At 37.3% G+C, this 23,308-nt stretch overlaps 1 protein-coding gene across 6 annotated transcripts in view; it reads right to left on the reverse strand.

The window, feature by feature from the left end:
• Window positions 1–23,308, reverse strand: part of CCDC171 (coiled-coil domain containing 171) — a 341,520-nt gene that overhangs the window by 38,850 nt on the left and 279,362 nt on the right. For all 6 annotated transcript variants that reach the window (XM_027549190.1, XM_027549194.1, XM_027549191.1 and 3 more), the window contains one exon: window positions 12,671–12,823. In XM_027549190.1, the coding sequence (XP_027404991.1) occupies window positions 12,671–12,823 (153 nt within the window). The remainder of the gene's footprint in view (window positions 1–12,670; window positions 12,824–23,308) is intronic.

A 23,308-nucleotide genomic window follows, 5' to 3' on the forward strand; every position in this document is an offset into this window, starting at 1 on the left:
GCTTTTAGTGTCAAACCTAAGACTTCATCATCAAATCCAAGAAGATTTATAAATCCATGAAGACATATATAACTAAGTTTTTACTGAATTTTAGCTCTTATATTTAGGTCTTTGATCCATTTTGAGCTAATTTTTATATACAGTGTGAAGTAAGATCTCAAGGAAATACATTTCTGAAAATACACTTTTTAATGATTTATGTAAATTAGACTTCTATTTCTAAAATAAATTACACATACTCTTACTTTTTGCTAGGCACAGGAATAGTTAATTTTAATTTGGTATATCACCGTTATTATCAAACATTTACTGAGTATCCACTGTGCAAGTAAAAGGCATTACACTGGTCATTTTATGTCTAGGTGAGTAAACAGTTCAGTTCAGTTCAGTTCAGTCACTCAGTCATATCCAACTCTTTGTTACTCCATGAATCGCAGCACACCAGGCCTCCCTGTCCATCACCAACTCCCGGAGTTCACTCAGACTCACGTCCATTGAGTCAGTGATGCCATCCAGCCATTTCATCCTCTGTTGTCCCCTTCTCCTCCTGCCCCCAATCCCTCCCAGCATCAGAGTCTTCTCCAATGAGTCAACTCTTCACATGAGGTGGCCAAAAGTACTGGAGTTTCAGCTTCAGCATCATTCTTTCCAAAGAAATCCCAGGGCTGACCTCCTTCAGGATGGACTGGTTGGATCTCCTTGCAGTCCAAGGGACTCTCAAGAGTCTTCCAACACCACAGTTCAGAAGCATCAATTCTTCAGCACTCAGCTTTCTTCACAGTCCAACTCTCACATCCATACATGACCACTGGAAAAACCATAGCCTTGACTAGATGGACCTTTGTTGGCAAAGTAATGTCTCTGCTTTTGAATATGCTATCTAGGTTGGTCATAACTTTTCTTCCAAGGAATAAGCGTCTTTTAATTTCATGGCTGCAATCACCATCTGCAGTGATTTTGGAGCCCCCCAAAATAAAGTCTGACACTGTTTCCACTGTTTCCCCATCTATTTCCCATGAAGTGATGGGACCAGATGCCATGATCTTCGTTTTCTGAATGTTGAGCTTTAAGCCAACTTTTTCACTCTCCTCTTTCACTTTCATCAAGAGGCTTTTTAGTTCCTCTTCACTTTCTGCCGTAAGGGTCGTGTCATCTGCACATCTGAGGTTATTGATATTTCTCCTGGCAATCTTGATTCCAGCTAGTGCTTCTTCCAGCCCAGCGTTTCTCATGATGTACTCTGCATATAGGTTAAATAAGCAGGGTGACAATATACAGGCTTGATGTACTCTTTTTCCTATTTGGAACCAGTCTGTTGCTCCATGTCTAGTTAGGGGCCCCCAAATCTGACAAAGTTTAAAATTATTTAAGTGGTATGCTGAAAAAGAATGTTTTTCTTTGTCAGAAATCATTTTCCTTTGGGTTTTTTAGGTTTTTAGGAATAGTAATACAGAGGAGAAGAAATATTCAATTTGTATTACCTGAAAGTATTTACTTTAAATTTTATGTTGGTATAATAATCTAGTAATGATTCTACTCATTTTCATTAAGTGTTTGCTAGAGAAATATTAAGAAAAAATGTTATGGGAAAAAAATCTGAGATGGAACTATGGTTTGTGCAAAGTACAAATGCCATAACAAGTGTGTACTGAAAAGTAGCATTGATGAAGTGTTCCTCCAGTTAATTTCAATTCTAATAAACCAGCATTTATTGAGGTGAGACCATTAAAATGAATTATAAAAAAATATCACCTTGTAGACTCACGATATGGTAATCCAGAAACAACTAACTGATCATATAATTTAGATTAATATATAGTTCTCAGACAGGTAAATTCAGTGATGAACGAGCATAACAAAGGGAACGCTTACTTCTGCCAACTGGGAGATAAACTAAAAAACCAGATGGGGTTGGGATATGCCTGAATGCCAATGATCAAGAATTTTTGCTTTCAAGAAGAAAGTATAGAGCCAAAATATGTTTTGGGTCAAGCTGTGGTTTGACCTTATCTGCACGTTGGAAAGATAACTGGTACTGATGTGGCAGACAAGATGGAAGGGGAGAATCTACATACGGGGAAATGCATTGGAAGACCGTCACAATAACCCAGGGAAAACAATGTGAATACAAGGGTAGAAAGGGAAAACGGGGTCTAAGAGGTCTGTGGTGGTAGAAATAATAAGGCTCAGCAACTAATTAAAAACTGGTAGAGACGGGAAAGTAGAAAAAAAGATCAGGGTGTTACCCTGGGCTGTGAGGGGAACAGCTAAGTCAGACACAAGGAACATAAAGAAAGAGGAGTTTGAGAAAACGGGAGTGGTAGAATTAGATAACATGTTCAGTTTGAGACCTCAGTGAGTTTGAGGTTTTTGCAGAAAATCAGAGTGCAGATTTCTGAAAATCTAGCAGGTAACTGAAGCCCTCAAAGAATTCAATTTAGTAAGAAAGATAAAATGGTACAGGAAACACTCAGAGCATATTTAGTTGCTACCACTCTGTACAACTGGTAGGAATATTTAGAGCATTCCATTGCCAAACTGTCATCTCTGTTCTCTACAACTTCATTACTAATTGACTACAGCGATCAGAGTTGGAAAGTCTCAGTCTTGCTACTCCTTGCTCCACCCTCATAATATTTCATTCCTGAAGAACGGAATTATATATTTATTACATCTAAACATATTTTATATTTATACCTACATATATCTAACAGTAAATGTTTATAATAAAATACTATATATGTATATACTACATAAATTATATATGCATATACTAAATTATATATGCATATACTTAAATAAATTATATATAAAATATAAAATTTATATTATCCTGCCCCTACGGTCACTACACAAATATTATTCATCATAAAAGTAGCTCCTCTTAAACTAAATCATACAAAACTTGAACTACATCATACAAAAACTAAAAGGCTAGAGAAGAAGTGCGAGGCCAGTGGAATATATATTTTTATTACTATTGTTGTTGTTGCTAAGTCACTTCAGTCATGTTCGACTCTGTGCAACCCCATAGACGGCAGCCCACCAGGCTCCCCTGTCCCTGGGATTCTCCAGGCAAGAACACTGGAGTGGGTTGCCATTTCCTTCTCCAATGCATGAAAGTGAGAAGTGAAAGTGAAGTCGCTCAGTCGTGTCCGACTCTTAGCGACCCCATGGACTGCAGCCCACCAGGCTCATCCATCCATGGGATTCTCTACTATTAGGCTGCTGTTTAGTATACCAAAAGAGTGTGAGTTTCTGAGCTATGAAAAATTTTAGAAGTTTGGAAATTTATGTCAAGGATCAAGGAAAATGTCTGCAGGCTGACTGGGCTGTCCCATCTTTGGATGTTTTTGTTTCCTTTATTTAACTCTGTTAGTATGTGAAGGGCAAAGCTGGAGCTCATGATAAAAATGTGGATGAATTTAATGAGCATCTAAGTAAGCAATATTTAGCAAAAGGGTAAAACAAGTGCTGTTATGACATAAAACAGCAGTGAATTTTGAGAGTAGAAAAACGTTAAATTTGCAGTTGGGAAGAGAAAAGACATAAAGCAAAGAGGGTAGAGGTCTTCTGTGCAGTTAATGGAGACATGATTCAAGGGACTTCTCAGAAAGCTGAGAGCACCACAGTGCTCCTCTGCAAGTCTCCACCCTCTCTCCCATTCTCCACCTAATTCATGCTGCTCTAGTCAGACAGACATCTTTCCAGCCCTTTAGCATTCTGTGCTTTCCCTTGTCAATTTCTCCTTCAGTCAGTCAGTTCAGTCACTCAGTCGTGTCCAGCTTTTTGCAACCCCATGGACTGCAGCACACCAGGCCTCCCTGTCCATCACCAACTCCCACAGTTTACTCAAACTCATGTCCATTGAGTCAGTGATGCCATCTGACCATCTCATCCTCTGTCATACCCTTCTCCTGCCTTCAATCTTACCCAGCATCAGGGTCTTCTCAAATGAATCAGTTCTTCGCATCAGGTGGCCAAAGAACTGGAGTTTCAGTTTCAGCATCAGTCCTTCCAATGAATATGCAGGATTGATTTCCTTTAGGATGGACTGGTTGGATCCATAGCCTCCTTAGCCTTCCTTATCTCAACTAAGTTAATTCTCTATATGAAAGTGAAAGTCACTCAGTAGTGTCCGACTCTTTGTGACCCTATGGTCTATACAGTTCATGGAATTCTCCAGGCCAGAATACTGGAATGGGTAACCTTTGCCTTCTCCAGGGGATCTTCCCAAACCATGGATCAAACCCAGGTCTCCCGTACTGCAATCTATATAATAGCTGTACAATACTACTAGTCTCTACTACACTTGGAAGGCCTTGAGAGCAAAGATTTGTTTTAATTCACATTGCAATCTCACTGGAAAACAACAGACAAGAAATCAGAGGCCTTGCTCTAACCTGACTTGGCCCTAAATAAAAACCTTGGAGTAAAACTCAAGAATCTGTACTTTATACCACTGAACTGCACTGTACAGCCTGTCTCAACAAATTAAGACTTGGTTTATGGCTCATTTTTTAAAATTATTTTTCTTGAAGGATTTAAAACCTCAATGATAAACATCAGGAATTAACTGAAAGTATTTGAAAGTTGATGAAAACAACTTACCTAGATTAAGTTACTTAGATTCTGTCAGCTTCTTCATCTATACAATACTAACAAACAATACTTCCTCTCTCAAGAAAATGTAGTAAGATTAAATGGGACAAAATTTTATTCAAGAAGATAAAGGAGATTCTTTTTTTTTTTTAATCTTAACCAAAAGATCTAAGTCTTTCTGCTTAATTAACAACATAACACCACTTGACAACTATCAAATCTGACATGATCTCAGAAATGATGCGATGATCTCTCCCCTGCAATATATTAAATGGAATGCTCCTCTGATTTGTAACTTATTATTTTCTCACAAATAAAGTACTGCAGAATTAAAAACATACTGCTTAAGCATACAAGGGAAATGAGGCAAATCAATACTGTAGCTTGAAGCATCATAACTCACAGTGAAGTATTTGGGTTTGGCATCTTATGTTTCGCAGATTGAAATATCATGTGTTTCTCCACACTTGTGGGTGTGCCAGTCTCCAAACACCCACAAGTAATTGGTTCTGACTGCTGTACTCTTCTCTACTGGGTTGTATGGCATTCAAAAGCTCTTTACTCAAAGTGCTTTCTGCTTACTGTTAGTCAAGATAAAAGCTCTAGAACAGCCCTAAGTTAATGGGTCAAAGACCAACATGCTGAAAATGTTAAAGTTCTGGCAAGTGTACAATTGATGAGACCTCTTAGATGAACTCCAGCATCACATACATGCTTCTGAACAAAAAAGGAAAATGTCACCTAAAGAAGGATAAAGCTTTTAAGGATAACTATTCATACCTGCAATACCATCCATCTCTTTCTACGTATACATTCTACCATGATATATTAAGCTTCTTCTTAAGTAATGATGAATATTTACTTTTTATTCTTATCTACTCAAATGGTGGAAAATTTAGAAAGGAGCATACAGTGACTGTCCTTGGCTCACTAAGTGATAACAATAACACCTAACATCAATACTGTATTTAGTATGTGCGAAAAGCACTGTTGTTTTAGTTCTTTTGCTTACTCATAGATACATTTCCTTTTGCTTACATATATTTCTTAAGGCTATAAATATAGCTTAGCTGCATAAATATATGTAATTATTGGAAAAATCTGTATATACAGGGAAGCCGGCCAATATTTACTGTGCAAGTGAAGTTGCTCAGTCGTGTCCAACTCTTTGCAACCCCATGGACTGTAACCTACCAGGCTCCCCCATCCATGGAATTTTCCAGGCAAGAATACTGGAGTGGGTTGCCATTTCCTTCTCCAGGGGATCTTCCTGCCCAGGGATAGAACCCGGGTCTCCCACATTGCTGCTGCTGCTGCTGCTGCTAAGTCACTTCAGTCGTGTCCGACTCTGTGTGACCCCACAGACGGCAGCCCACCAGGCTCCTCCATCCCTGGGATTCTCCAGGCAAGAACACTGGAGTGGGTTGCCATTTCCTTCTCCAATGCATGAAAGTGAGAAGTGAAAGTGAAGTTGCTCAGTCGTGTCTGACTCTTAGTGACCCCATGGACTGCAGCCTACCAGGCTCCTCCGTCCATGGGATTTTCCAGGCAAGAGTACTGGAGTGGGGTGCCATCGCCTTCTCCGTCCCACACTGCAGACAGATGCTTTACCATCTGAGCCACGGGGAAGCTATATTTACTGAGCATCTACCAATATGCCAGACGCTGTGTCTTCGTTTAATCTCATGACAATTCTACAATGCAGGCAATTTCACCTACATGTTATGAATACTGAAACTGATGCTTATACTGTTGTGTGGGTAATAAACAATGGTGCCAGAAAGGACCCTCCAGGTCTGCCTGACTCTAATGTCATATATAATGGGAAGGAGGTGATGGTAAACAGAGCCAAGAGTAGAGCAGAGAGCTAGTTCACCTGAGGATCCATTAGAAGAGTTCTGAGAATGGCTCAAAGTAACAAATACAGAGACCAAATAAGAACATCAAGAGCAGAACAGTCAAAGGCAGAATCAACTTAGGTCATAAAGTAAGAAGCAGCAACTGGATGGTACAAGATTGGATTGAAAACACATGAGGGTAGGGTCCAAAGTGACCTCTGCAGGCAGTCTTGGGCTCCAGTGGGTATAGGCTGGGTGAGTTATTGTTGTTCAGTCACTAAGTCATGTCTGATTCTTTGTGACTCCATGAACTGCAGCACACCAGGGTTCCCTGTCCTTCACTCTCTCCTGGAGTTTGCTCAAACTCAAGTCCATTGAGTTGACGATGCCATCCAACCATCTCATCCTCTGTCTACCCCTTCTCCTTCGGCCCTCAATCTTTCCCAGCATCAGCATCTTTTCCAATGAGTCGGCTCTTCACATCAGGTGGCCAATGTACTGGAGCTTCAGCTTTCAGCATCAGTCCTTCCAATCAATATTCAGGGTTGATTTCCTTTAGGATTGACTGGTTTGATATCCTTGCAGTCCAAAGGACTTTCAAGAGTCTTCTCCAACACCACAATTCAAAAGCATCAATTCTTCAGTGCTCAGCCTTCTTTATGGTCCAACTCTCACATCTGTACATGACTACTGGAAAAACCACAGCTTTGACTAGATGGACCTTTGTCGGCAAAGTGATGTCTCTGCTTTTTAATATGCTGTCTAGGTCTGTCATAGCATTTGGGGTGAGGTGGATAACTTTAATTGACAGAAGGAATGGAACTAAAGTAACAATACATTTTCTATTAACACACAAAAATCATTAGGTAATGTAATTCATTAAATATATCTAATATCCATTAGGTCTATTCTTCAAAACAAAATAAAGCAAAGATTTTTGATGGCTCTTTCCCCTTAACAAGGTGTCAAATCCTAGCATTCTTCAAAGACTCCTGCAAACATTTCATCTTCTCAGAACCTTCTTCTAGCAATGTTAGGCAGAATGAACTCCTTCCTCATCTATGTTCCTACAGGCTTTATAAATGCCTATTGTTTCTATTTGCTTATGTGACCATTTCCCCTGCTAGAAGAGAAATTCACAAAGGCAGAAATCATGCTTTCACCTTCATCCCCATAAGACAACAAAAATGGTAGATAAAAATCCAGAAACATCAATAATTATATTAAATGCAAATGGTCCAGTCACTCAACTAAAAGCCAGAAATTGTCAAATGGATAAATACAACAAAACCAACTATATTTTTCTATAAGAGACCCACTATAAATATGAAATATAGGTTAAAAGAATGGAAAAAGATATATCATGCAAACATTAGTCAAAAAAAAAAATCTAGAGTTGGAAAAGGTGATAACCAGATGGACAGTATAGTGAACAGAGTCAAAACCAGACTGTTGGAGGCCTATTTTAAGAAGATGTTAAAATATATTTAGTTCACTCTCATCTTACAACAGAACTTCCTAAATCCTGAGAACACTGCACTCCTATTTTTCCTGCTTAACTGCTAAATCTCTGCAGTAGATGTCTCAATTTTTCCTGCTTAACTGCTAAATCTCTGCAGTAGATGTCTAAATTCACTTTCCTTCGGTCAACTTTCACTAATTTCTCCATCTCTTGCCAAAAGAGCCTCTGTTAAGGTTACCAATGGCCTGCATACACTAACTCCAAAGGTCATTTTCAGTCTTCATTTCACTTGATTTTCAACAGCATATGACTCCAGTGAACATCACCCTTCTTAAAATTCTCTCTTCTCATGGCACCATACTTTCTTGGTTTCCTCTTCCCTCTTTGCCTGTTGCTTCACAGCTTCCTTTGCATCTTTATCCTCTTCTACTCAGGCATTATGTGTTGGAGTTTTTCAAGCTTCATTCTTAGGCCTTTTCTCTTCTTACTCTATAAACCATCCTTATGTAGTCTCAGTCTTGCTAGCAGCTTCAAGTCCTACCTGTATAACAGTGACTTGAATTTTTTATCTACAGCTTGGCACATTGCTTGAATTCCATATCAAGTAGCCTTTTTGACATTTTTAGCTGGATGTCTCAATGGTATCTCAAACTTACATACTCAAAATTAAACTCACAATATCCACTGTCACCCCATTCCTCTGTTTCTCTAAGTAAATGAAATCACTGATCCATTTTCAAAAGCAAAAAACAACAACAAAAAAAACTAGGAATTGTTTGACACATCCTCATCTCTTGTTCTTCACATTCAACTGTTTCTTGATACTACAGCCAAAGTGATCTTTTCAAAAAATGCAAACCTGAACATATCGTTCTGTCTATAAAGTTTTTTTAATGACTCTTACTTTGCTCCTAAAGATAACAAAGTCTGACCTCTGCCCTTTTCTCCAGACCATTCTTACCTCAGACTACTCTTGCCTTTGCTATCTTTATTCCAGCTGATTTATCAATTTCTTCCTCACACCATAGAGCCTTTATAGATGTCTGTTTTCCTCTCCTCCTGATATGGAACACAACATGCCACCATTCCCCGGATACCGCATACCCAGTCTTCTGATATTAGCTTAAGCATCATTGACCTAGAAAACGCTTAACTGATACCTTAGTCTAGGGTAGGCTCATTTGTTTAAAAAAACTCTTATACACCTAAGTTCTTCTCTTTCAAAGAACTTATCTTGGTTAGTAATCACATATTAATTAGTGTGATTACATGAAAAATATTTACCTTCACTGTTAAGATTTTAAGTTCATGAGAGCAAATATTGTCTCTTTCAGTTCACATGGCACCCCAGAACCAAAATCAAGCTTGCTACAGAACAGATGCTGAATAAATATCAAACTAATGGGTGGAGAAGAATTAACAACAATAATACAAAGAAGGCAGAGATCAAGTAAGTAGAGGCCAGAGAGCCAATGAAGAAAAAATGATAACAAGAGAAACAAAGGAGGTGAGTATTTAAAGAAGAAAGTAGTTGAAGCTTCATATTGTCCAAGAAAGATGAAAGGAGATGAGAAGGAACAAATGGATAAGCAGGGCAAGCAGAAAATCGTGGTGCCCTATAAGAAAAAAGTATCAGTAGAATGAGTACATAGACAAAGAAGTATAGATTGGTTTTCAAGAATGTGTCAGTGAAAAGAGGGGAAGACAAGGCTGCAGAAAGGGCAGAGAGCTCAGCTACAGGAAAATACTGATGGTGATCACAGAGCAGGAGTTACATGTTCAAGGTTGCAGTAGGAAGCAGTACAAAGCGACTTGGTTTGAAGCTGAAGATATTATATTAGTAAACAGTCTTTTCCTGTGGTGTAATCTCAATTACCTTCTATAAAGATAATGGTAATAAATTAATAGATAACTTTTTTTGGATTACTAAGTGCAAGGGAAAGTGCAAAGTACTTGAACACTTCTCTAGACCTCCCAACATCTCTATTAGAGAGTAGTATCATCATCCTCATTGTACAGATGAAAATCTGAGACCCAAGCCCCCCAGTTAGCAACTAACAGAGGTTGAACTGGAATCTAGATATATCTGATTTGTATGGCAAATCAGATATATGATCAATTGGCTAACCCAGTATCTATTCATTCCTTATTCCCTTGTCCCTTGACTCATTAGAGCTTAGGGGGTCACACAACCCATTTCCAGCTGATGGACTATAAGTGAAAATACATTGGGAATTTCCTTGGAAGGTTTTTCCTTTTTAAATATATAAATGTTTAAATATATATTTAATATCTATAATCTATTAAAGTTTTTAAATATTAATACTTAATAAATATATGATAGAAATATTAAATTTTTTTAACGGAAAGCCTTTCAATGATTTATTATTTATATAAAACAGGTACTGCTGGGCCATCCTATTCCTCTGAATGCGATTCCAAATCCTAGATCGGGCTGTCATCTTATCATGGAGTGGTAGAGAAATTACAGAGAAGTTGAACCACTAACCTAACGACAATAGCCACCTACTTCTAGACTTCCCACTGTATGAGAAAAAAAAAGTGTCTTAAACATGTTACTCAAGTTTTCTCTTATTTACACTTGACTCTACTTCTAATGGGTATAATTCCAAAGCTCAAGCTCTTATCTACCAAACTAGATCACCTCTTGTCTATGAAATTAAAAGATTAACCTCCTTCAGAGAGTTCTTAAGAAGTCAGAAAATGCATATAAAACTGTCTTGAAAAATAGAAGTTACAAATTTATCATTATTAATTTATTATTTACAAATTTATTAATTTATTATTCCTTTATTACAAATTTATTATTCTTTTCAAAAAAGTGATCCTCAACTATCCAGGGAATAGTTTATTGTTTATTTATTATTCTTTTTAAAACAGTGATCCTCAACTATCCAGGGAACAGACTGGATAGCATATATCCCACGGAAGCATGGGATTAGGCGGCAGTGTCCTACGACACATCAGAACCTGTGGGGAGAGTGTTCGCACTACACACATTCCATTTTGAGAAGTACTGCCTACGTGAACCTCTTCTTATAAGCAAGATGATGGGCATAGCCTGTAAATCTTCTCAGAAGGTTGAGAAGGGAAGCTTTATTATAATCATGTGGTATATTAAGCAGACCTTCATTAAGATATCAATAGCTTAATAACTAGTAAAAAAAAAATTTTTTTTTGAGTCCATGGGTAAATAATCCCACCTTACCAAACTTTCTCAAAACATAAGTAACTATTCTCATATGAATAACAGAATGAACAATCAGTAACAGTATGACCCAATAAAGCTGACATAGTATAATATAATATTAACCACTGGGATCAGAGAACTAGCAGGAAGAAATCTAAGTATGTTTTAAAGAAATACTAGAATGAATTCCAAATACTTATACAAATCTTTATGAAGGTTTCCTCTTCATTTTAACTTCTCTTATTTGAGGTCCAATTTACTACTCAGTCATTAAGAAATTAACAAAGTAATTTTAAAAATTGAACTCAACTGAATTCACATCTCAGATCTCAAATAACTAGTTTGCTCATTTACTGGATTAAGTGTTAGAAACTCTTCATTCAGTAATCAATTGCTGAGTACCTACTATGGGCCAGACTGTTCTCAGCACTAGAGTGCCCTTACAGCTGTGAAGAAAACACCCCAAATTGCTTGACTTTATGGAACTTATATTCTACGAGGGTAAGCAGCAAAATAGACAAAAATAAATAAAACACAAAATGTGTAAGTTGCTAAGTGCTATAGTGAAAAAAATAAAGCAAGGAAGGTAGAAGATACACAAGCGAGAAGAGGTGAGAATGAGTCTGTGGGGTGGGGGAAGGTTAGTGGTTGCAGTTTCAAATACCATGGTCATAAAGCTTCACTGGGATGCTGACACTCAAGCTACTACTCAAAGGAGCTGAATAACTAAACCACAGCTATGCATCTATTTACTTTATGTTAACTCTTTTTCTGTTGAATATATCATTTGAAACTTGTCAATAGCTGAATGGCAAAATGATACTGTTTTTCATTACAAGTCACCTTGATCCATTCAAATCAAACCAAAAAAGGAAAAAAGACATTCCAATTATTGATAACCCTCTGAATCCCATTGTTGACATATCTGGCTCTTGAGGAAAAAGTTGAAATTGTATTTTATTCCTTTATGTCAGAAATACATTCATTTTTTTATACTCCCCAAACATGTATTTCAAGTGGAAAAAAATTTTGTTTGGTCTTAAATGAGCCCAAATTTCATCATGGGCTAAAATTTTAAGACATAAAATGACTGCTGAAACTGAATTTTAATCATATAGATGAATCACAACATGCATCTTTAGCTAGGCATGTATTATGGATAAGTCTAGTTTTCTACAGAGAATAATCACATGTTCTAATTACCATTTTGGTTATACGCATAATTAATAATATTCTGTCTTTAATGGGACACACTGAATCTTCAGACAGTTGAAAGCTTTAACTATGCATACTGCCAAACCCAACTGTCAGCTGCACTACCAAACACAAAGGAATCTTGATGTAGTGTTTTTGCATTGATAACAATACGCATATCTTTATACGTGATACAATGCAAAAATTAATTGCTTTCCTTCCTTCAAAATTTTCTCCACACTTAGTAATTTTATGCTGCTTGACTGATCACTTATTCTAAACTAGACATATGGGTGAACAACAAAAACATGAGTGTAAATGTGACCCAAGATTCAAAGACAAAAAATACAGTGTAGGACTTACTGATTGTAAACTTGCATTTTCACGTAAACAAGCCGTGTGAAGTTCTGATTTCAAGGTTGCAATGTGACTTCGATGAGATGTCATTTCCTTTTCTAATGTAGCAATTCTAGCGCTTGCAAGCTGGTAGACATCCACGAAACTTTTAATCATAGCCTTCAGAAATAAAAATAGTGTCACATACAATTCAAATAAAGCTGTCCCAAAGGAGAATTTCCATAATTTTAAAGCAAAATCATTAAAATTTTAAAATAAACAACTTTTCATCTTCCTTTAAAATAATAAAGCTAAACCTCACATTTTGCATTGAGAACAGTGACTATTTTAAGAAAGTCTGGGAGAAAATAATTGAGATTTCTTTTCCAGAGTATTTATTTAAATAAGGCATACTTTGATCTATTGTGCTTAAAATTTAGAATGCAGTTTTTAAAGGTGGCACACTTATTTTCTTTGTAAAGTTAAATTCAAGTTGTAATTTGACCTAAATTTCAATCTTAAGACACACAGTAGATGGATATACAAGCAAGATATTTCAAAATAAGCTTAGTGTAATTTTCAATCCACCTAAAAAGCAAGTGCTTTGAAACAAAAGGAGCTGAACTAATCCTGTGATTAAGAGTAAATATTATAATTCCTATATTGTAAGCAAAGCATAATTATGTCCTTGCATTATACTAGATACAATAAAATAAATAACATAAGCAAGTGCTGGTAATTCTTTCTCTTCCCTAAGTAGTGTAATATTTGGGGGAATTGTTGGGTCTCTGTATCACAGTGTAATCATATTTTGTAAACTTTAGCTTCTAAAGGAAGCTATAATGAATTTTAAGTCCAAGAATACTAGTATATCTTTTTTTAAGTCTTTCAAAATACTTCAAGTACAATAAAGTAAAATCAAACATTTCAAAGACGTGTTCAATACAATGTTATATTATTTATAAGAAAACCATGTTCCAACCACAGCAACAGCTTAGAACAATGGTAGACAGTCTGAGAATTTCCAAATTATATTCAATCTGAAGAGTGGTTTGAGAAAGCTTTACAAAACTAGATATTTGGGCATATGCATATGAAATAATCTGGTGAACAAAAAGTAAGAAACAACACATGCAATGTCTGAGAAACAGAAGTAGGCGTTACTTGTATAATTGTTAAAATTCATACCTTTTTGCCTAACGAAAGCCTATTTGCCCTCAAAAACCCAGTTCAGAAACCACCTCTTTAAAGAAGCCTCTTTTGAGCCCAAAGGCAGTGTTAATTTCTATTCTGGTTCTCTGTGGGTCCCTCATGCTTGCATGCAATTTTTCATTTTTTGCTTTGGCAGAAATGCATTCATTGACATGTTTATATTCACTACATCAAGGAGCTACCTAGACCAGATGGTGTGCCAAATCTAATCATCTTTGTATCTTCAGGGATGGCCTGATGACTGACTGGAAAGAAGGAGGAAGAGAGGAAGAAAGAAAAGAAAGAAAGGAAAAAAGAAAAAGTCTGTAAAAGCGGAAAAGCCACAAGTTGAATAGGCATGTTCAACTTGGGGAAAAAAAAATGCCTTGGGAAAATATAACCTTAACACTCTAACGAATAAATTACTCTGTGTGCGCGCTAAGTTGCTTTAGTCATGTCCAAATAAACTGCTACTGCTCCTAAGTCGTTTCAGTCGTGTCCGACTCTGTGCAACCCCATAGACGGCAGCCCACCAGGCTCCCCCATCCCTGGGATTCTCCAGGCAAGAACACTGGAGTGGGTTGCCATTTCCTTCTCCAATGCGTGAAAGTGAAAAGTGAAAGTGAAGTCGCTCAGTCGTGTCCAACTCTTTGCGACCCCATGGACTGCAGCCTACCAGGCTCCTCCGTCCATGGGATTTTTCCAGGCAAGGAGTGGGGTGCCATTGCCTTCTCCAAATAAACTGCTAACCATACTTTATTCAAAGTCAGAAAAAGAAGCAAAAGCATAGCTGTAGGCAGAAAAAGATAGAGTACACAAAAGTGAATTCTATTATCCAATACTAAATAAGCATGGTACAACTTCATGTCTGGGAACATCTCACATGTCCTCTCACATCTCACATTCCTTACCTTGAGTCATTTCAAGGTAAGATTAGGGCTAATGCTAACACAAAATATTTCCCTAGATTTCAAAAGTAGATAAAAATCAGAAATCATAAAATCATATGTTTCTTCCTACACTGAGTCTCTCTCCACTTTTGTAAATTCATTCATCTTCTCCATTGAGATGGTGGGCCAGGAAGAAGTCATATTAATATTTTTTTTTCTGGTCTTCACGCTGCCTCTTACTTAGCTTTATCTTGTTGGGTCATGTGGTCTCTCTGGGTCTCCACCTCCTCCCTCCGTAAAAATGGGAAGAAGAGTCCTTTTCTAGCTTATTTCTAAAAGTGTTGTAAGGATCAGATCGGTAAAAATATAATACAAAGCCATTCCCTTAACCATTCAACTCAATGGAATCCAATACATCTCATGGATTCTCATATACATGATATTCTAAAAGGAATATACAATATAAATGATATTCCTTCAAATCTTTTTTTGATTCATGTTGATGTATGGCAAAACCAATACAATATTGTAAAGTAATTAGCCTCTAAGTAAAATAAATAAATTTAAATTTAAAATAAATAAATAATAAAATTACCCAAAAAAAAAAAAAAAAATACTTTTTTGAGAAGTTATGTCTGATGGAACAAAAGTCATAATTATTTTGGCTCCTTCCTTGATCTACTTTTAATTAAACTACAAAATTTGGGGCAGTATTAAGAGAAACCACATATTACTTCTTTATAACATTAAAAAGAATAAAATAATCTTACTTTTTGCTTAAGATTTAGAATCTTTAGCATTTAAAATCATTAAAGCAGTATTTCATTTGAGAGATGAAAGCATATAACACTGTGTAGGGTATTTTTTCAGAGCAGCAAAGGTACAGTGATCAATATAGAAAGTATGTTTCATGAAACTCATGCATGTAAAATATACTATATGCTTCTAAAATGAAAACTTCCTTCAGAATTGAGAGGCGGGGAGGAGTATCAATGAAATGGCAGAGCTATTCAAAGACGCCACAGCTCTTTTGAAGAATAAAGAATGTTAACTTCCAGTATTAAAAAGTGATTCAAACTATGTTATAAAGGAGGCCAGTGGAAAAAATCCAACCTTTTCGTATAAAAGAAAGGCGCCAACTTGGTAGAAGAAATGGAAATGGCAGTCGGAATCAGGGGAGGGGGAGGGAGGAGGAAGGAGTGAACATCTAATGACCTCTCCATCAGTCTCCTAAAGTCTAGCCCTCTGCAGCACTCCTCACTCCTGGATTAAAACATCACCCCTTTTCACATTAGGAAACAATGACAGAGCAGCATGATGCTGTGAACAGCATGCCCAACATTTGAGAATGTATTCCATGTCGTCTTTCGCCCTTGGGATTTTGACTCTACCATGCCATGAGATATGAATCTCAGTGGGCTTTATCTAGTTACACGAGAAACAGAACAAAAAGCAGTTTCTGGACAAAAATAGGCTTTTGATTTAGAGATAATCTACTGTGTTTATAATCAGCATAACAAGATGAGAAAGTCCAAACATAAAATTTCACATCTATTTTAAGGAAAAGCATAAGTGTTTTAGAATAAAAATAATTCTGAGATACTACCATTTGTACTAGTATATTATTTATATAATTCGTTATGTACATATTATGTAGTTTTGACTGACTTCAAAATCAGACTTCAGGGAAAGTGGAAGTCTTAGGAAGCTGATGCTAGTTGAAGGAACAATTAGTGAAAAATGTCATAAGGCCGAGATGCCAACAGAATAGTAAATTTTCTATTTATATTTTTGAGTAGTAATTGGGATGCAAGAACCTGACATTTTACTTTAAATTATGTAATTATGGGTATATTTCATTTCTATATACTACATAAATAAACCATATAAAACAGATAGATCAGATATATCAAATATGTGAAAATAATATATCTTCATAAAATGGGGAAAATGAGTCCTACCTCACAAAGATTGTGTGGGGAGGGGGTTAAATGAATTTAATACATGAACAGATAGTAAGTATCTGACACACAACAAACACTCAGGTAAATGTTAGCTATAATAACGACAATGGTATTAGAAAATTACTATTTTAACTCATTAAAGAAAGACTCTATTTCTGAGGGGTATTATTGGACATAAGTATTTTAAATATAAGATAGTCTATACATATTGAATATATTAATTTTTTTCAAACATAAAGAATACTAAAAGCTAATGAATGTTTACATTCTAACAAGAAAATGTCTCATTGTGAGAGTAAAAGGTATTATTTAAAGAATAATACCTATGGCTGATTTTATGTTGAGGTTTGACAGAAAACAACAAAATTCTGTAAAGCAATTATCCTTCAGTTAAAAAATAAATAAATTTTTATAAAAAGAATAAACTAATGCCATTTGCCAAAATACAAATGGACCTAGCAATCCTCATACTGAGTGAAGTCAAACAGACAAAGACAAATATTGTGACATTGCTTATATGGGGAATCTAAAAAATAGGGTACAAATAACTTATCTACAAAATAGAAATAAAGTTGCAGATGTAGAAAACAAATTTATGTTTACCAGGGGGTAAAAGGGGAGGGATAAACTGGGAGATTGGGATTGACTATACACACTGCTATATATAAAATAGATAACTAATAAGGACCTACTGTATAGCAGAGAGAACTCTATTCAATACTCTGTAATGCCCTATCTGGAAAAAGAATCTACAAAAGAGTGGACATATGTATGTGTATAATTGATTCACTTTGCAGTACAGCAGAAACTAACACAACATAGTAAATCAACTATACTCCAATAAAATTTTTAAATAATAAAAGTTGTGCTTGTGTTCATATGCATGTGTGCTAAAATTGCTTCAGTGTGTCCAACTCTGCACCCCATGGACTGTAGCCTGCCAGGCTCCTCTGTCCATGGGATTCTCCAGGCAAGAATACTGGAGTGGGTTACCATGCCCTCCTCCAAGGGAACTTCCCAACTGAGGGATCAAACCCCCGTCTCTCATGTCTCCTGCATTGGCAGGTGGGTTCTTTACCACTAGGGCCAATAAAAGTTACTATTTAAGATGTCTTTCCTAAGAAAGAAAGTCTTATAATGATAACATTCTCATAGTTTTTTTAGTATCAAATTTTATTCTTTGGCACCTGGAATTAAAGGAAAATTATTATCTTTATTATTACAGAGTTAGGCTGAAAGGTTGCTCATTTACTTGATTTACTTTCATTCCAATACTTTACAAGTGTAGAGATGCAGCAGAGAATGAGGGTTAAATGGTCTGTTACTCAGTTCAGTTCAATCGCTCAGTCGTGTCTGACTCTTTGCAACCCCATGAATCGCAGCACGCCAGGCCTCCCTGTCCATCACCAACTCCCAGATTCACTCAAACTCATGTCCATCGAGTCGGTGATGCCATCCAGCCATCTCATCCTCTGTCGTCCCCTTCTCCTCCTGCCCCCAATCCCTCCCAGCATCAGAGTCTTTTCCAATGAGTCAACTCTTCCCATGAGGTGGCCAAAAGTACTGGAGTTTCAGCTTTAGCATCATTCCTTCCAAAGAAATCCCAGGGACGATCTCCTTCAGAATGGACTGGTTGGATCTCCTTGCAGTCCAAGGGACTCTCAAGAGTCTTCACCAACACCACACTTCAAAAGCATCAATTCTTCGGCGCTCAGCTTTCTTCACAGTCCAACTCTCACATCCATACATGACCACAGGAAAAACCATAGCCTAGACTAGACGAACCTTTGTTGGCAAAGTAATGTCTCTGCTTTTGAATATGCTATCTAGGTTGGTCATAACTTTCCTTCAAAGGAGTAAGCGTCTTTTAATTTCATGACTGCAGTCACCATCTGCAGTGATTTTGGAGCCGAAAAAAATAGTCTGACACTGTTTCCACTGTTTCCCCATCTATTTGCCATGAAGTGGTGGGACCAGATGCCATGATCTTCATTTTCTGAATGTTGAGCTTTAAGCCAACTTTTTCACTCTCCACTCTCACTTTCATCAAGAGGCTTTTGAGTTCCTCTTCACTTTCTGCCATAAGGGTGGTATCATCTGCATATCTGAGGTTATTGATTTTCTCCCGCCAATCTTGATTCCAGCTTGTGCTTCTTCCAGTCCAGCGTTTCTCATGATGTACTCTGAATATAAGTTAAATAAACAGGGTGGCAATATACAGCCTTGACGTACTCCTTTTCCTATTTGGAACCAGTCTGTTGTTCCATGTCCAGTTCTAACTGTTGCTTCCTGACCTGCATATAGATTTCTCAAGAGGCAGGTCAGGGGGTCTGGTATTCCCATCTCTGTCAGAATTTTCCACAGTTTATTGTGATCCACACAGTCAAAGGCTTTGGCATAGTCAATAAAGCAGAAATAGATGCTTTTCTGGAACTCTCTTGCTTTTTCCATGATCCAGCAGATGTGGGCAATTTGATCTCTGGTTCCTCTGCCTTTTCTAAAACCAGCTTGAAGATTTGGAAGTTCACAGTTCACATATTGCTGCAGCCTGGCTTGGAGAATTTTGAGCATTACTTTACTATCGTGTGAGGTGAGTGCAATTGTGCAGTAGTTTGAGCATTCTTTGGCATTGCCTTTCTTTGGGATTGGAATGAAAACTGACCTTTTCCAGTCCTGTGGCCACCGCTGAGTTTTCCAAATTTGCTGGCATATTGAGTGCTGCACTTTCACAGCATCATCTTCCAGGATTTGAAATAGCTCAACTGGAATGCCATCACCTCCACTAGCTTTGTTCATAGTGATGCTTTCTAAGGCCCACTTGACTTCACATTCCAGGATGTCTGGCTCTAGGTGAATGATCACACCATTGTGATTACCTTGGTCATGAAGATTTTTTTTACAGTTCTTCTGTGTATTCTTGCCACCTCTTCTTAATATCTTCTGCTTCTGTTAGGTCCATACCATTTCTGTCCTTTATCAAGCCCATCTTTGCATGAGATGTTCCCTTGGTATCTCTAATTTTCTTGAAGAGATCTCTAGTTTTTCCCATTCTGTTGTTTTCCTCTATTTCTTTGCATTGATCACTGAAGAAGGCTTTCTCATCTCTTCTTGCTATTCTTTGGAACTCTGCATTCAGATGCTTATATCTTTCCTTTTCTTCTTTGCTTTTTGCTTCTCTTCTTTTCACAGCTATTTGTAAGGCCTCCTCAGACAGCCATTTTGCTTTTTTGCATTTCTTGTCCATGGGGATGATCTTGATCCCTGTCTCCTGTACAGTGTTGCAAATCTCAGTCCATAGTTCATCAGGCACTCTGTCTATCAAATCTAATCCCTTAAATCTATTTCTCACTTCCACTGTGTAATCATAAGGGATTTGATTTAGGTCATACCTGAATGGTCTAGTGGTTTTCCCTACTTTCTTCAATTTAAGTTTGAATTTGGCAATAAGGAGTTCATGGTCTGAGCCACAGTCAACTCCTGGTCTTGTTTTTGCTGACTGTATAGAGCTTCTCCATCTTTGGCTGCAAAGAACATAATCAATCTGATTTCAGTGTTGACCATTTGGTGATGTCCATGTATAGAGTCTTCTCTTGTGTTGTTGGAAGAGGGTGTTTGCTATGACCAGTGCGTTTTCTTGGCAAAACTCTATTAGTCTTTGCCCTGCTTCATTCCGTATTCCAAGGCCAAATTTGCCTGTTACTCCAGGTGTTTCTTGGCTTCCTACTTTTGCATTCCAGTCCCCTATAATGAAAAGGACATCTTTTTTGAGTGTGTTCTAAAAGGTTTTGTAGGTCTTCATAGAACTGTTCAATTTCAGCTTCTTCAGTGTTACTGGTTGGGGCATAGACTTGGATTACTGTGATATTGAATGGTTTGTCTTGGAAACGAACAGAGATCATTCTGTCGTTTTTGAGATTGCATCCAAGTACTGCATTTCAGACTCTTTTGTTGACCATGATGGCTACTCCATTTCTTCTCAGGGATTCCTGCCCACAGTAGTAGTTATAATGGTCATCTGAGTTAAATTCACCCATTCCAGTCCATTTTAGTTCGCTGATTCCTAGAATGTCCACATTCACTCTTGCCATCTCTTGTTTGACCACTTCCAATTTGCCTTGATTCATGGACCTGACATTCCAGGTTCCTATGCAATATTGCTCTTTACAGCATCGGACCTTGCTTCTATCACCAGTCACATCCACAACTTGGTATTGTTTTTGCTTTGGCTCCATCCCTTCATTCTTTCTGGAGTTATTTCTCCACTGATCTCCAGTAGCATATTGGGCACCTACTGACCTGGGGAGTTCCTCTTTCAGTATCCTATCATTTTGCCTTTTCATACTGTTCATAGGGGTCTGTTACTAGTAGTCTGCAAATAGCAACTATGTTCCTCAGTCAAGAGCCAGTCTAAGATCCAGAAACGGACTCTAGTCTGGATGTCTGGTTTCTTGCCCTGGCCCTAAATACGTGGTTCTTCATGACATTCCAGTACAAAGTTGTAATAGGAAAGACTTGATCGGGATGGGAGACTGCCTTCAATCTCCTTGCTTTACCACATGGAATTACGTGGATGTGTGTGCGTGCGTGTGCAGACATCAAAGCTGACAAGACTGCTTTCAGCAAACATGAATCCCAAGGAATCAATAAGGAATAGAAAGTAGAAGGGGCCAGAAACAAAATTTTTGGGAAATCCTATCCAAAACACACACAAGAAAGCACTCCTACAAAGATGTAACCAGCTACAAGTGGACTTGAAGCTACACATATACAGCCATGAGAAGTAGGAGAGGGACTTAACTTGGCTTTAACAGTATGAAAGCTCTGAGGCTCAACAAAATGTTGTAACTAATGATTTTAGTGTGAGAAATATGATTGGGTATGCTTTCAGTTCAGTTCAGTCGCTCAGTGTGTCCGACTCTTTGCGATCCCATGAATTGCAGCACGCCAGGCCTCCCTGTCCATCACCAACTCCCAGAGTTCACTCAAACTCACGTCCATCGTGTCGGTGATGCCATCCAGCCATCTCAACCTCTGTCGTCCCCTTCTCCTCCTGCCCCCAATCCCTCCCAGCATCACAGTCTTTTCTTTGTATGCTTTACAACTTTAAAAATCTGGTATAACTTTTAGGCGATACAGGTTATCCCCTAGTCTTCAAAAGTTTACCTTATGACATTTCACTTTCACTTCACATGCATTAGTACCTGTTTTCGCTAACTGAAAGAAACCTGAAGAGGATTTTTGTTTTCACCTTAAAAAAAGTCAAAATGCAAAAACATCAGGTGTTCTGAAAGGTGTGTGTTTTGCAGGGAGCCCATCTGGAGGCAGCATTCACCCAGAATTGTAAGAGTGACCCTCTAAGCTCCTTCCCTGGGAACTATTCTCAGCATCTCAGCCCACATAGCTTTGTGCTATATCTGTGAGCATCTGTGCTTTGTCTCCATTAATTTTGTTGATTCATTAGCAAGATGGGGCCTATGATAACTGCTCCTTCACTTAATGCCATTTCAGCTTATGACAGGTTTCACAGGAATGCTCTGCTTTCAGATAGAGGGGAAACCTCTATAGCAATTTGGAAGTCTAATACAGAGTCCTCACCCTCACCACTCCCGCAACGCATGGTAAAGAGGGAAGATGCCCCTGGCGGAAGTACACCACTGGTTGTGCTTATTAAATCATGACATGTATGCTTCAATCCTATCAAGTAAACAATGTTTTGATTGGAATTTTGGCTAGAAAATGCCAACTTTCCTGAATTAATTGTTCTTTCTATTACTATATGTCCTGTTTTTATATCTTCATAAATGCATTTTATATTTAAATACATTTTATATTTTTAACAAAAATTTGAACAGAGTTTTTATGTGTATACATAAATGAATTTTACAGATTTAGATCATTTTTAGAAAAATTCCAAAATTCTGGAAACACTTCCAAACAGCTATTTTCATAATGCTACATAAAAATCCTTCAATAAAGCAGTCAGGTTTTTTTTTTTTTTTAATCTGTGGTGACAGAATGTATTTTGCCTTAAGTTCCTTCAAAGATTTTTTCTAGATATAATGTTTTTGATAGCCACTTGCCATCAAAGAAAAGGTCTACAGATTGAGATCTGTTCTCTTTATTGTATAGAAAAGTGCCATAATTCACTCAAGTTCAAGAGGACTTTGAACTACTTTGTCACAAGAAAACTAGCAAACTTTATATAGAAGATTTTAAAGACTACCTCTTAACATTGTAAACTACTGTAAAGACTACACTATGTAAATAATTTAGTGCATAAACTACTTAACCATACAGAGTACACACAGTTCATGGTGAAATGCAAGAAAGTAAATAAACAAGTGAGGACACGATTCTCAGCTCTGTTGCACTGCAAAATCCTTCCACCTTTTCCCAACATAACTGACAGGAAATATCAATGCTTAAAAAACGGACCAAGTGATGACACCAGTGCCAATCTATATCAAAGAGCGAAAATTTTCTCTCTTACTTTATTAAAAAAAAATAGGAAGAGTCCATTGTCTTGTATACCAACTGAGATGTAATCAGTCTCCAAAGTGAGTTAAAATGGGAAAAAAAAACAAAACTGAAGACTTCCATATACAGATTTCATATTATAT

The sequence above is a fragment of the Bos indicus x Bos taurus genome, chromosome 8 (genome assembly GCF_003369695.1).
Source record: "Bos indicus x Bos taurus breed Angus x Brahman F1 hybrid chromosome 8, Bos_hybrid_MaternalHap_v2.0, whole genome shotgun sequence".
NCBI classification, from domain to species: domain Eukaryota; kingdom Metazoa; phylum Chordata; class Mammalia; order Artiodactyla; family Bovidae; genus Bos; species Bos indicus x Bos taurus.